Source organism: Crocodylus porosus, unplaced genomic scaffold (genome assembly GCF_001723895.1).
Source record: "Crocodylus porosus isolate Cpor-Errol unplaced genomic scaffold, CroPor_comp1, whole genome shotgun sequence".
Taxonomy (NCBI): Eukaryota; Metazoa; Chordata; order Crocodylia; family Crocodylidae; genus Crocodylus; species Crocodylus porosus.
Window position 1 is genome coordinate 27,054,577 of NW_017728911.1, and position 14,603 is coordinate 27,069,179.

Below are 14,603 nucleotides of genomic sequence, written 5' to 3' on the forward strand. Positions count from 1 at the left end.
ATTTTAGGTTTCAAAATAGACACAGGCATAAAGAAAATACACATTTGCAAAGCAGTAAAAGCAACATGGGATGCGAAAGGAAACCAATCTGGAATCTAGAATAAGACGAGCCAGAAACCTGAAGGCAGAGCAAAGTTGAAGTGGCTTATAAGCCAAGAGTAAAGAAAGGTCAGCATGGAGCAGCTGGTAACCATACAAAAATAAATAAAATAAATAATTCCGGTGTATTATTACACAGACAGCACAAAATGGCAGCCAGATCTCCCAGAACTGACCTGCCTTTTTCATAGATTAAAAGAATAAATTGACCTGAGTTTTAACCTGTCTGTTAAAACTGGGATGCTAAACTTCAGCTGAGCTCAGGAGGGGGCCATAATACAATGAAACAATGAACAATCAGAAACCTCTGACCTGTCATAGAGTTTTCAGATGTACACAGTTGTTCTCGCAGTTTTTCCACGTCATCTGGATGAACCTGCTCATACAGAGTGCTGCCAAACCATTCTGACTGGGGCTGGTTCAGCACGGGAGTAACCGAATCCGATACGTAAATCACTCTTCCTGTCTCAGCTGCAACCACAAACAGGAACCCATCTGCAGCCTCCAGGATAAGATGTTTCAGCTCCTGCCAAAGGACAGATTCAATTAGGTTGCCAGCAAGAAAAGGAAATCAAAGTATGCACCTGTCACTAGCAACACACAACATCATCTTGCCATAAAAAATAAGTGAACATTTTTAGCATCTCAGGCACTAAAGTATACATCGCTTATCTTTGTTGCAAACAACTGCACTGCATTTCTATATCTGCTTTCCTTTGATTATCTCAATGCACTTTAGAAAAATTAATTGAGCCTCTGTGATGGGTTTTCATCATAAAAAGGTGAATTAAATTATGGACAGGGAAAAAAAACCAACCATGCTCTATACCATAACCAGTTCAAACTCAGTGAAATGAGTGGTGGCCTTCCACGACCAGGTCAACCTGGTGACCTTCTACAACCAGGTCACCAAATCCTTAGATGCAGGGGTAGCAGTGGATATAGTCTTTCTGGACTTTCAGAAGGCCTTCGACACTGTTCCTCACCCTGTTCTCATTAAAAAACTAGGGGACTGTGGTGTCGACACCTACACAGTCAAATGGGTTGCCAGCTGGCTAAGTGTGGTGGTGGATGGGTAATTTTTGACCTGGAGGGACGTGGGCAGTGGGGTTCCACAGGGCTCGGTCCTTGGCCCGCACTGTTCAACATCTGCATCAGTAACTTGGACAAGGGGGTAAAAAGCACCCTGTTCAAATTTGTTGATGACACTAAGATGTGGGGGGATATAGGCACGTTAGAAGGAAGGAATAGGCTACAATTGGACCTAGACAGGTTACGAGAATAGGATGGGATTCAACACCGACAAGTGCAAGTTGCTGCACCTGGGGAGGAAGAACCAGCACCATACCTAAAGGCTGGGGAACTCCCTTCTCGTCAGTGCAGAGGCAGAAAAGGATCTTGGAGTCATCATTGATGCCAAGATGAACATGGGCTGGCAGTGTGGGGATGCAGTCAGGAAGGCCAACCGCACCTTGGCATGCATCCACAGATGCATCTCGAGCAGGTCCAAGGAGGCGATCCTCCCCCTCTATACGGCACCGGTCAGGCCGCAGCTGGAGTACTGCGTCCAGTTCTGGGCGCCGCACTTCAGGAGGGATGTGGACAACATGGAGAGGGTGCAGAGGAGGCCACTCACATGATCAGGGGGCAGCAGGACAGGCCCTACGAGGACAGGCTGCAGGACCTGAATCTGTTCAGCTTCCACAAGAGAAGGCTGAGGGGAGACCTAGTAGCTTTTTGCAAACTAGTCAGGAGGGACCAGCAGGCGTTGGAGGAGTCCCTGTTCCCCCGAGCACTACCAGGAGTGACTAGAAATAACGGTCACAAGCTGGCAGAGGGTAGATTCAGATTAGACATGAGGAGGCGCTACTTCACTCCTAGGGCCGCTAGGTTCTGAAACCAACTTCCAAGGGAAGTGGTGCTGGCTCCTACCCTGGGGGTCTTTAAGACAAGGCTTGTTTGACCCCAGTACTCTTTCCTGCCATGGCAGGGGGTTGGACTTGATGATCTGCTCAGGTCCCTTCCGACCCTACTAACTATGATACTATGAAATGTCCTATAAAATTTAATAGGGATGACACAGCCACAGCTCCAAGGACTGTATTTGTATTTTACACAAAACTGTCATTGGATAAAATACAGAAATTATCAAGGGAACAAGGACTGAAACTCAGGACTCTCTCCAAAGGAGTGCCGTAATCACTAAGGAGTGAAATCTAAGTGGATGGCATCTCTCTGCCAACCGGAGTGAGGTGTCTAAAGCCTTGTCCACCTCACAAGCCTTCTGCCAGAAGACAACTACCATAGAGATGATGCCAGAGCATGGGGCACACAGCTTTTTGCCCATATCTAAAAGGGTAACTTTGGTTAATAGGGAAGAAAAACCATGGCTTATTGTTTTATTCTGGCTTAGTCGAGACTATTCAGCACCAACACAACTCTGACAGCAAGTGAGGTTTCTCTGGGAAATCCCCATCTTTTATTTTCTATGTCACAATACTGATCAAACACATAGTCTTCAAAGCCAGGGTCTTCAAGAGCTGCCCCAGACTTCTGTGACTGAGCCTACAATACAGAAGAGACAGCAAATCAATAATTATGCCTTTGCACTAGGCCTGGAACCACACTTCAACTGCTCTCCTCGCATCTGACTGCGTGCATTGATGCACTAAGAGGCTTAGTCTGGAAGACATGATGTGGGACAGTCCCAGCTCTATCCTGGCTTAGAACAGACAGAACTCCATGGAAGGTGCATTTCCTGATCAAAGACTAATAATGTGTTATCAAAAATCAAGGTCAGAAGTCCTCATTAGTTTAATGGTCCTCAGGGTTAGCATGGTCAAGGCATTCCAGTTTCTGTAGCCAACAGCACATTAAAGGTCTGATACGACTAGCACCACATCCGAGCACCTTTGACTCTACAGGCCATATGAGAGGTACAGCTAAACTGACTGGCAACAGCCTTTGACATAAGTCTAGATCAGGCCTCAAACTCACATTTCTCAAGCCATAAAGAGACACCTTAGCCAGTCTGCCACTGCATCCTGATAAACTCTTACTAACACCTAAGACATGCTAACCACCATAAAACCACTGATAAACCACCTGCTTTTGCCAACCCGTCTTATTTGTGAAATACCTACCCAAAAGAAAAACAAGACAGTTCTGTTAAAATGGCTTGCCTCACTACACAGTCAACTGTACCTTGCAGAGATGGAGTGATCCCATTTGTAAAAGATACTGAATAACACCACCATTTCTGAATGTGATTATTGTTTAAAGAAAGGGAAAATGAAGCAGAGACTTGAGCAGTGAGTCAAACACCAACAGCTGCTTACTTAACAAACATGGACAGCCTCGAGCTGTGCTTTACATATGTAAGCACTTAACTGCGCAGAGCAAAAGCGTGCATGTTGCATGCCTCCGACTTCTAGAGTGCCTGAAGCCATTAGGAGCTGCCAGTGGATACAACAGAATCTAGTCTCCTTTCACACACAAAAGGGAGTTATAGCTCTTTGTATACAGCAAACAAGACACTAGAAAGAAGCCTTAGTCACCAAGTTCTGACCCAAACTTGACAGTTCTGAGGTTTTAAAGACAGGGTCTTGATGTATGTGGTTCAGAACCAAGTCCAGATTTTTCCAAAATCCCTGTGCATGTTTATATCCAGAATACTGTTTCAGGTCTCTTGTTAAATGAGACAAGGTAAACAAAGACAGGAACTTACTGATAGATGATCCTGGCTCAACCCTTTTCACAGTATTAGCAATACAGATTGTGAAAGGAAAACATTTATGGAGCAACTAACTACCTGTTCTGTTAGGAAAGAAGGTTTATATGCTCCATCAGTAGACTTATTTCCAGTGCCCCTCATAGACTTCATGTGAGAGACAGCCATTCGGAGAATTGTCAGCTTGTCAGGTTTACGGGCCAGCGCACTGCAGGTAGGTACCATGTCAGACAGCTCAGTGATGTATTGTGTCATCTTATTTCTCCGGCGTCTTTCAATTTCGCTATGGTTCTCCCTAAACACATAAAGACAGACCAAGCCAACAGAAAACAAGACACGATCAGTGCAAGAATTTCCATTGTATGTAGTAAATAATAATAATAATAATACTTTGCACTTACAGAGCATCTTTCATCCAAAGAGATCAAAGTGCTTTACAAAGGCAAGCATTATTATCCCCCATTTTACAGGTGGAGAAACTGAGGCACAGGGAGAGTTAAGTATGACTTGCCCAAGGTCACACCATAAGTCAACAGCAAAGCTGAGAAAAGAACTGAGATATATGAACAGCTAGTTCCTGACAATAACTCCCCTGGTCATTTTGCCTCGGTTTAGAGCAGCCTGCAGAAGGAATAAGTATGTGGCTGAGGTCTATCAACTTCAGGTGAAGTCCTGATCTTTCAGAGGCACACTGAGCCCTCCTCCTTAGCATTAGGTCTTTAAGTGAGGTGTTACCCATTGCTACATAGGGCCTGATCCAGCTTCCAGTTAAATAAATGGGAGCCCTTTTGTTGATGCCAGCAGCTGGATAAGGTCTGCAGGAAAGCATCAGTCATGTGACTAGCCATGTAAAACTAAAAGTCCTGTCCTGCAGTGCCAAGCAGCACACTGCAAGGTCTCAGTCTTGGAGTGCTGCATAGGCAATGAATGGCTGCATGAATCAGACTGTAAGATCATGACCACCTATGGTAAAATAATAAAGGAAAATACCCAAAACAAATACCAAGAAGTTGAGAAGGCACTGGCTTGCTAGATGTAGAATATAAGCCACCAAATATACTGATAAAATAATGACAGTGTTCCACACTCAAATAACTATCTTCCGAACGGTTTACAAAGATTTCCTTGTGCATCTTCAGAGCCTTTCCATTTTTACAGAGCTGACAGAGGCGAGTTGACTATGGTTACAAAGAAGTCAGTAGTCACTGCTAGAGCTGGGATTTGTACTCACAGTTCTTCAGCACATTAGTGGTTTCAGCACAGTATTAGTTTTAAATATATATAAAACCACTATGCTTTGATTTTAATGTGTGCCTGGCATAGGGGACATTACAGACAAAGCCACACTTTAAAGTCTTTACTTGGGGAAAATGGTCATTAAAGTAATGTGTTCTTTTACCTGGGTAAGAAGTACGTTTTAAACCTGCATAAACGTTTAAAGAAATTAGTGGGCTTGGGAATACCATTTCTACACTTAGCCTATAATCAACAACTTTCACTGTGAGAGACAACTCTCAATACACCCATGAAATGAATATCCAAATATGCAAAACAACACCCAGCAAATAAAGGGTTTATTTCCTCTCCCACTTGTAACTTCCCCAAACCCTGCAACCAACCACAAGGATCACTGACTCATTTTATTCATGATGCCCACATCTGCAATTACAAGCATATTGCCGAGTCAGCAAATTGAACTTGGGGATTTTTCAATTAACAGCTATAAAACTAGGATTTGGGGGCTCAATCCTCAACTGGTATAAGTCAACATATGTCAAGATCAATGAAGTTATACCAATCATACAAAAAACTGCACTTATAGAGATGCATGCCTTTAGCTTCTGAATAGGCAGCAGCATACTGTACCTGTCAGGTGGCAGATAAGAACAAGTACAGGACAAGTACATGCCACTTCTGATGTCGAAGCAGCATCCTCCACTGACTGCCATGAGATGTGCAGATTCTCTTGTGGGATCGCTGACTGACCCAACAAGATGTGAAGTTGCAGGTGGAGAATCCACTAACACTGATAGGTACAATCTTAGAAGAGACTAAAGTATTCTGATTTAGCATAAATTAGGGCTGAATAATCAGGGAGCAACTCATGAAAATGGAAGCATAGCTCAGAATACTTTTCAGAGCTCAAAATACTTTGCAGTTAATTTAACAACTAAGCATTTTTTTTTCAAATTTAGAAGAAGTCCAAGTTGCATTATGTTCTTCACTCAAAATATTCTAGTAATCAAGCAGTCAATGAACATCTAGAAGCATGGGAGTATGCAAAGGCTCTGGTGCTTCAGAAGACATACCATTCCCGTAAGTTATCATGTGCAAGTGTAACAGATCTGAGGTACTGTCACAAAAATGATGGTTTTTAGGGCTCTCTCCCCACATTCACTGTTCAAATGACATGTTAGGGTCTTTTGAGTAAAGCAACAATATATACAAACATACTGCAGTGTCAGCTCATCTTAAGTAAGCTAAATGACTTCCCTTGGTTAAAGTCAACCTCAAATTTTATCACATTTTTTCTACTGGAATACTTGCAGATTTAAAAGAGTCTCTTCAACCACAAACAGGCATTCATTTCTAATGGTAAAAATTTTTCACTGCTAGAAACATGTATCAGGGAGAGGGAGCAGTACAAGCATTCAGACTGCAGCTGCTTATCTCCCCACTGCTTCTTGCACCTTTCTAAAACCAGGGTAATCCCGGGCTGCAGAAAGCATGGAAAGTAGCAACTGCTCCGGTCATCTTAATCCCAGCGGGTGGGCGGAAGGGACTGGAGCAGCAGGCAAAGCTCCCAACCTGCTCCTCAGACTGATAACCCTGGTCTAAGGAGTGGGCAGGGAGCAAAGAGTGGCTGTTCCTTCCTTCCTCATCCTAACTACATGAAGGGTAAGAGCAGCTGCCCTCACCGCATCTTCTCCAGAGGGGTGACCAGGGTTGTGGAAGACAAGGGAGCCTTTCCCCACCACTCAACTACTGCTGAGACAGGTAAGAGGCAAGCAGCAACTGTTCCCCGTGCCTTTCCCAGACCAGGGTGACCCCCTCAGGAAGGTATAGGGAGCATTGCCCTGTTTCTCAACCCCTCCTGGTCTCCAGAAGGAGTCAAGTAGCAAGGAAGTGTAGTGGCACCTGTTCTCCAGGCTGGGGATGGGTTTTTTCTCCTGGAACTGCCATTTTTATTCAGGTGTGAATACCTGTATGCTCATGGTTTCTACCAGCAAAGCTGCAATTCTCTCAGTAGAAACTTAACACCTGTATGTGGCATGTATGTGCATGTATCAGACTGCAGGACTGGAACAATGCATTTGAACATGGAGAAGATACAGTAAAAGCTTCCTTAAATCAGCACCTTACAAGCTGGCACACTCTATTAATCGGTATGCTGGCTTGTAAGGTAAAAGCAAAACCAGAAGTGCCTACCCGTGGCACTTCCAATTTCGCCAAGCCCCCATGGCCCAGGGCATAGCAGCTTGTGCAGGGCCCACCTCCCTGTCCCTTGGGGCCTGCAGGAGGGTCAGTGATGTGGCAGGAGGGGTGGCAAAGCCCCGGACGTGGCGGAAAAACCGGTGGCCTGAACAGACAAAGACCCCTGTTTGGGCCTCTCAATTAACTGGTATATTTTGTTACCTGGCACCCCCTCATTTCCCATGGCTGCTAGATAACAAAGGTTTTGCTGTAGTTTGCATGTATACATAAGAGCAGGCAAGTATGTATGTATATTTGTGCACAAGTGTGAACAAGAGGAAATCATTGCTGTTTTACATGATGAAAGCCTATACAATTTTCAAGTTACAAGTTTTCACAAAAACGGAGCAAAAAAGAGAGTAGATGTGTGAGCTTATACTGCATATATATAATTTTTTTTTTTTTAGAAACTTAGAAATTTATTCTTAAGAAATATATAGTGCTTCTCACTATCACATGATGGTGCTTTACATCATTCAAGCACACGCATGAACAGCTTGGGAAAAAAGAGATCGCAGGACCTTCTGGATGGAAAGAGTGTGACTAAATCTAACATCCCCTTTCACTATTTTATAATAATATACCGTATTGCCTTAATTTATAGGTTGCCTAAAGGCTCGACTAGGCAAACACATATGCACTGTCCTGAATTTCACTCAGTGTGAGCTTGGGAGATAGGAAGAGGAAATATGCTCCTCTTATAAAAGGTCTGGTCCTGGAAGCATTTACATTTGTAAATGTGGTTACAAGATGGGGCACTGAATTAATTCTTATTTGACTTTTAAAAGACTGTTTTAAGGGTATTATATTGGGGTATGAAGGGGCTGATTCAAAGCCACAGAAGTCAGTGATTGCCAGAAGAACTCCTATTAACTTCATTAAGCTTTGACTCACGCCCCAGATCTTGCTGGTGCATGACCAGTGAGAATGGTATCATGTAAAACAAAAGGGGCAAACCGTTTTCCTTTCTCCTACCTGGCCATCCTTTCTGCGTCACCAGTACTTTGACCATCATGCCACCTAGAAACAAAATAGCCAGCTTTCTAAGCTAAGGTGCACAGACTGAGAAATTTTTGGATACGACTATCACCCTCTTTTCTCTCAGCAGAAGATCTCTATAGAATACGCCTACCTTGCAAATTTTTCCTTATCACCAGAGATTTGATCATCATCATACCTATAAACAAAAGACAGTAAGTAAATTCAAAGTTTTTGTGCAAACATTATTAGTCAAACACAAAGCAGAAGGCCAACAAGACGCTTGTACGTAACAACTATAAATTACAGCACGAGAAGGATGATGCAATGAACATGATAAAACACAAAAGAAAAAGTAGGCTCTGCGGAAACGTATTAAACAATCGACATCCTGTTGTTAAATGCTCTTTTTACTTATTAATATTTAGAAGGTCAAAATATGTCCCACTGGATTCACTTAAAAGACATGAGCCTTCTGTTTATTGGTTGGGAAACTGAGCAACACCCATTATACAAAGAACCATTTATCTGTTACTGAGAGCTACTTCTGAAATATTTATGGTTGCATTAGTAGTTGACCTAGAGCTGAAAGGGACTGCAGGCTGAAGTCATCATTACCCACTGCATTCTGCAGAGGGCAGTGGTGACACTTCTACAATGTGGGAAGATGGGTACATACACCTAAACGCAGGACGCTGTCTCATGGAGTCTGTCATGTCCACCATTATTTATATGCTACCATAGCGTAACATGGCATAAAATAAAATTTGCTGTGTTCACGCTTCTGACTATCATTTCACAATGCACGCATGTGTCAGCGTGACCTCTTTTGGACAGAGCATTAGACCTACTTTCATGCATGTAGATCTCAGAAGGGAAGCATTTACAAGCTAAAACACAAAGCCCTCTAGGTATACATAGCTTTTATCTTCTAGTGCAGCGTTTCTCAACCAATGGGTCACAAGAGCATATAAAAAATTGCAAACTTTAAAAATGGATCTTCTTTAAAAGAGAAAAATGTGGGCAACCATGGCTTTTCCCTTGCAGGCTGGCAGACTTCCAACCTGCCAGGGGCTGCATGGGGCTCCCCACGTCCCACACACCCACCCCCTGGCTCCACATACTCGGGGTCTAGAGGCAGGGGGCAGCAGGTTGAGAGCGAGTGGCATTGGGTCGAGACTGGTCATCAGTGTTTACAAATAGCTCTTGGTACAAAAAAATTTGAGAACCACTACTCTAATCACTGCAGCCTTCATAAAAGGTAAGCCTAAATCCTACCATACAAGCATACATTTTTCATGGCTTACTACCACTGATTAACCCATGTTTTTTACAATTAGTCAGTAAACAGAAAAATCTTAAATCTCTTAAGTGAATCCAAATAAAAAGTTTTACATAATAAAAGGGTATTTCACTACTGAACAGCACTGAGTGCATGTTGGGTTTTTTTGCTAAAGGACAACACTTGCACATTACACTTGGAAATTTAACTTTATACATGGAACAAAAAAGCACATGCAAAAATAAAAGAAGAATCCAATCCAATGAACAAGAAAAAGGTTATAAAAAGGTAATTTAGGTGAGCTGCATGATATGCATCCCATCTCCTTCCTCCTTTGTTAATTTTCTAGGCGACTGCCGGAATTAAAAGAAGTGCTTAGGCACGTATGTTTCAAGAACTCAGTAATCAGGCTAAAGTATTTGCTGAAAATAAAGAGGATTAGTGTTTAAGCATTAATGGTCTCTTTTCCAGGGTATATACTTATTAGAGGGTGTGGCCCTTTACAGCTTCCACAAATGTAACTATGATAATAAAGATTTTTTTTTCTCTTCTGAAGTACTAACTACCATCAATGCGTAAGTTAGTCATTTATTTACTGAAAAAAAACCAAAAGAATAATTTTTTTAAATTGCAAGGAGTCTTAGGTAAGGAATTTGCTCCTGAGTCTCCTACGAGTGATTTTTCTCTTTCCTTTGAACTTCTTCCCCCAAGCTTTAGAGTCATGTTTTTCTCTTCTATTATGTTCCATTTAAACCATCAAAACAGAGATAAGGTAGGACTTCCATGGCCTTTGTTTCTAAACTGTATATGTTTTATGTGGAGACAGGACATTCTGCACTGTCTCCAAAGAACAGCATAGATAACAGGCTTGGCTACCATCAGGCACGTGTGAACTTAACCTACAAATTAAGACAAGATAAGACCCTTGTTGCAAACCGCCCCCCCCCCCAAAAAAAACCCCAACCTCAGGGTAAAATTTCCAAAGGCTCAGAACCTTTGGACCTGATCACCTTGAACCTAGACCCTGATCACCCCCCAACACTAACTGTGAATTTATGTGGACAAATCAGGTAATTATAAATCATAATGTTTTACTCCCACAGCACCTGCCTGATGCTCTGAAAGTATTTCACAGACATGAAAGGTCACTTTTTTAAAATACTCCTCTCAAAAAAAATGAACTGGATTGGCTAAGCAGAGTTACCACTGACTTTAATAGACATGCTACATATAGTTCTAACACAGTATTCCTATCCATCTTACATAGAAAAACCACGCTAGAACCTTGCGTTTAAACACAGCTATCATAACTGCAATTGCAATTTGCAAAATCACCCAGTATCACTGAATCCTGTTTAGTGACTCCCATTTTTCTTTAATAGGAAATTACAAACCATGTGACCAAAACTGAAATGAAAGGCGAATAATGACAATGAGGCTGTTTGTACTTCTATATTAAAATGTCATTTGAAATATTCAACATTCCATTTTAACCAAATGTGCTATTATGTTACTGCTAAAGACATACATACAACAAGATTATAAACTTTGCTCTTAAAAAAACATGACAGTAGGTGTAGAAGCAATTAAAATGCACATACTGTATGTTGTTGAAAAGCAACAGCTACGTAAGCAGTTATCTGAAAAGTTTTGCTTGAACAAACTGTTCCTCTAGTGCGTGATTATCTGTGGGCTGAGATCTGATGCATGCCGTTCTCCTTACTGGCTCCTTATGCACCACTGTGTTGTATGTCTTATTTGCCAATGCAGAGAAAGTTGTAAGGTAACTAGATACGGGTCAGGACATTCTGTTGGTAACACTACCAAACATATTTCAACTGATGGGATTAGAGCTTTATATAATATTAATTGTGTGCTTGGTTTTTTATTCCACTGAAAAAGCCAATCTTACAAGCTGGTTAGTTATAAAGCTCACCTTGAAAATTTGCTGGGACCTTCACCATCTTCGTCATCAAAGTCCATTCTATAAAAGTAAGATTTCTGAGTTAGCAAAAAATCATTAAGAAGCCATCAGTTCAATGAGCATTTTATTAACCAATGTCTGTGCTGCTGCAGCTGCTCTCCCCTCACCCCTTCCTAATCTCCAAAAAAAGGAAAGTCATGTCAAACATGCTAGATTAATGACTCTCAGAAGCCTGAACCAAACCCCAAAGAAATCAACAGGAGTTTTTCCATTTATTTGAATGGGCTTAGGATCTGGCCCTTGCCAAGTGAATTTTTCTGTCAGTCACATAACAGCAGTGCACGCTTCCTTACACCAACTTGCTCAGATGCTTTTACTCAAATCTGGAGAGGCAATCACAATAAAGAGCGAGAGAGAGAAACCCTACTGCTTTCTATAACCACTTGGTTCTTGGCTTCTCTGCTATGACTGGCTGCTAATTAGTCCCAACCACTATTAAATGTGGTATTTTTCACTTGTCAATTAGGAACTACAACCACTAATTCACTTCATACAAGTCACCACCAATCAGCCCTTAGACAGAAATAAGTTTCAAACGCTACTGGTCAGGGCTGTACTGAAATAAATCAGTGTCATTAAACGCTGACGAATCTATTACACAGTCGTCAAGAGGTCAAAGTCGAAAGCCTGACCAAGCATAGCAGCCCATTAAGCTAGTGCAATTAGGGTATGCCAGAATCTGTAGCCATTTCACAGCTGGGTCAACTGGCATCTGATTCAGGTCCTACACAATTCCCTGGTTCAAGACTGGAATGCTGTTACCCTCCCCAGCCACGACCAAATTAAAGCTTTATGTTTGCAGCCCTGTTGTATACATCTGTGCTGATATTTCTGATGCCTTGAAGATCTTTACAATAACCAGTGATGTAAATTATAGTTCAGGCACACATGCATACAAAAACTTATTCCAGTCTTAATATTAAAAAAAGTTTTCATGAATACAGAATTAGCGAACCGAGTGTACAATTACTCTAGGAAAAAAATAACCATCTGAGAATGAGAAAAGAGAAACTGTGAAATATGAGTAACATAATGTGATAAGGGCTAGACACTGGGCAACATCAAGTATTTGACTGTCTTAACACCAGTTGCTATTTTGATTTAAAATGATTCCTCTCTTCTCTAAAGAGAGATGTTTTTAGGCTGGCAATAATCAATGTACAATCAGATCAAAACCAAAAAATAAGCACAGGAGCTGGAAATCTTATTAGCAAAGACACATTCATATTTCCCGGATGGTAAAAGTGATTATTCATTTCTAAGAGGAAGTGGTGAGAAAACCACCTTTCTAAATAGTCTTTATGAAAAGATGCGGTTTCTGTATTTGAGTTGGTTAAAGTCAGATTCCATCATCAATGTTGTCACTGAAAATGACATTTTACTCTTAATTTTCAGTTTCAAAAGCACTTCCCCTACTGCATTAGCTAACTTTTCCATGTGTTGTTGTGGAGCAACACTGACCTCCAGTGGCTATATAAGCTGGTTGTACATTGATGCTCGCTATAACTACTTCATGGCCAACCTAGCAGGTATACCATAATGAAGCTGCCTTCACTACCACCATCTTTAAGTAGTCTGTATTTGCTTAGACCAGTAGCGTGAGATTTTCCTAGCAATTTACACTTACACAACATTATCTTTAAATTACTGTCGCCCTCTTTTCTGCCCTTCTAACAATAACCACGCGTCTCCAATATCCTGAATACAAATTCCACTGTTACAGAAAGTTTATATTTCTTCACGTTGTTACATGAAGTCAAACTTCATGTAAAAATTGCCTCTTTCTTAGCACAGTGAATCCTCACATAGGCCCAAAGGTTTTGTACTACTGTCATACAGAATCAGCTGCCATATCATTGTCTATAAAGACCAATCATTCCCCAACCTCAGTGGTGACTACAATCAATAAAGCTGTAAAATCAGATTTTTTAATGGGGGAATCGAAGGCGATGCATTTGGATCAAACCCCAGTTTCTCCTGGGTATTGCAAAGTTGGACAGTGCTGGGGCTGGGGAGAGAGTCAGGACTGCACTGTGCAACTCCTCCACTTCTTCTCCTTGGAGAAAAAGAAAGAGAAATGCTAGGAGCTCCTTGCCTTGAGGGACTGTCTGAATTCCCAGCCCAAATATTCAGCTTTGCTGAGGGCTGAACTTTCCCATTAGGATAAAACGGCAACTCTTATTATGTTAGGTCCAGTTTATTATTATTGGAAAAAGTGAAAGAAACAAAAAAACTGAGTATCAACATATTTAGGACCTGATCTTGTAACCCTTAGTGTGGGACCAGCCCCAAAGGAATAAGTGAGACTAGTCATGTTAGTGTGTATCTAGTTAGATGGATCTTATTCTCTTCAGTAGTCAGCTCTTCAGGGACTAGCCAGAGTTTCATTCTTATATCAAGACACCACCACTTACCTCACTGTGAGGGCTACTGGAATAAAAGCAGACAGTTAGGTACATCTAACCCTTTATACCAGGCTCTGCTCCACACTGAAGGTCTTTAATTTACTAGACTTTTTAATATATATTTGGTCATCTATGTTTTGAAAGGATATAATTCTTTATTTCAAAAGTATTTTTTCCTTTTAAAAAAATAAGAAAGCTTAGAAAGATAAAACACAATGAACTTAGCCAATGTAATGCAACATTTGTAAAAATGCTGCACAAAATTTAGTTCAATATCATTTTAACAGTAGAAACATGGTTTGGAACCACTGGCCATGTGCAGATGTTCCCAGGCCCAATCTCTGATCACGCAGAGTGAGTGTAGATTGGGTCCCAATCGGGCAGACATTCGCCAGTGCGGAGAATCCAATCTAGAGTAAGTCAGGGTGGGAGGAGGGGTAGGTATATCAAGGGGCTGCCAGAATGGGGAGGGGGTCTCCCTCCCAGACCAGGGGCTATTTTTAGCCTCCCTGACAACTTTCACCCCCAGATGAACAGCCCCACTGGTGAAGTAACTTGCCCCCTGATCCTGCCCACCCCTCTTCCCAACCCAACTTTCTTTCATCAGCTCCTGGCACTGGTGAATGCCAATAAAACTGGCACTGGGAGTGG

General features: G+C 41.8%; 1 protein-coding gene across 2 annotated transcripts in view; it reads right to left on the bottom strand.

Moving 5' to 3' along the window:
• Positions 1-14,603, bottom strand: part of ARNT2 (aryl hydrocarbon receptor nuclear translocator 2) — a 160,219-nt gene that overhangs the window by 100,940 nt on the left and 44,676 nt on the right. Inside the window, exons 3-6 of one of the 2 annotated variants that reach the window (XM_019533706.1) lie at positions 11,500-11,547; positions 8,436-8,480; positions 3,911-4,124; positions 412-625 (exon numbers count right to left, since the gene is read on the bottom strand). In XM_019533706.1, coding sequence (XP_019389251.1) covers positions 412-625; positions 3,911-4,124; positions 8,436-8,480; positions 11,500-11,547 — 521 coding nt within the window. The remainder of the gene's footprint in view (positions 1-411; positions 626-3,910; positions 4,125-8,435; positions 8,481-11,499; positions 11,548-14,603) is intronic. The other variant, XM_019533707.1, reaches the window with a different exon arrangement.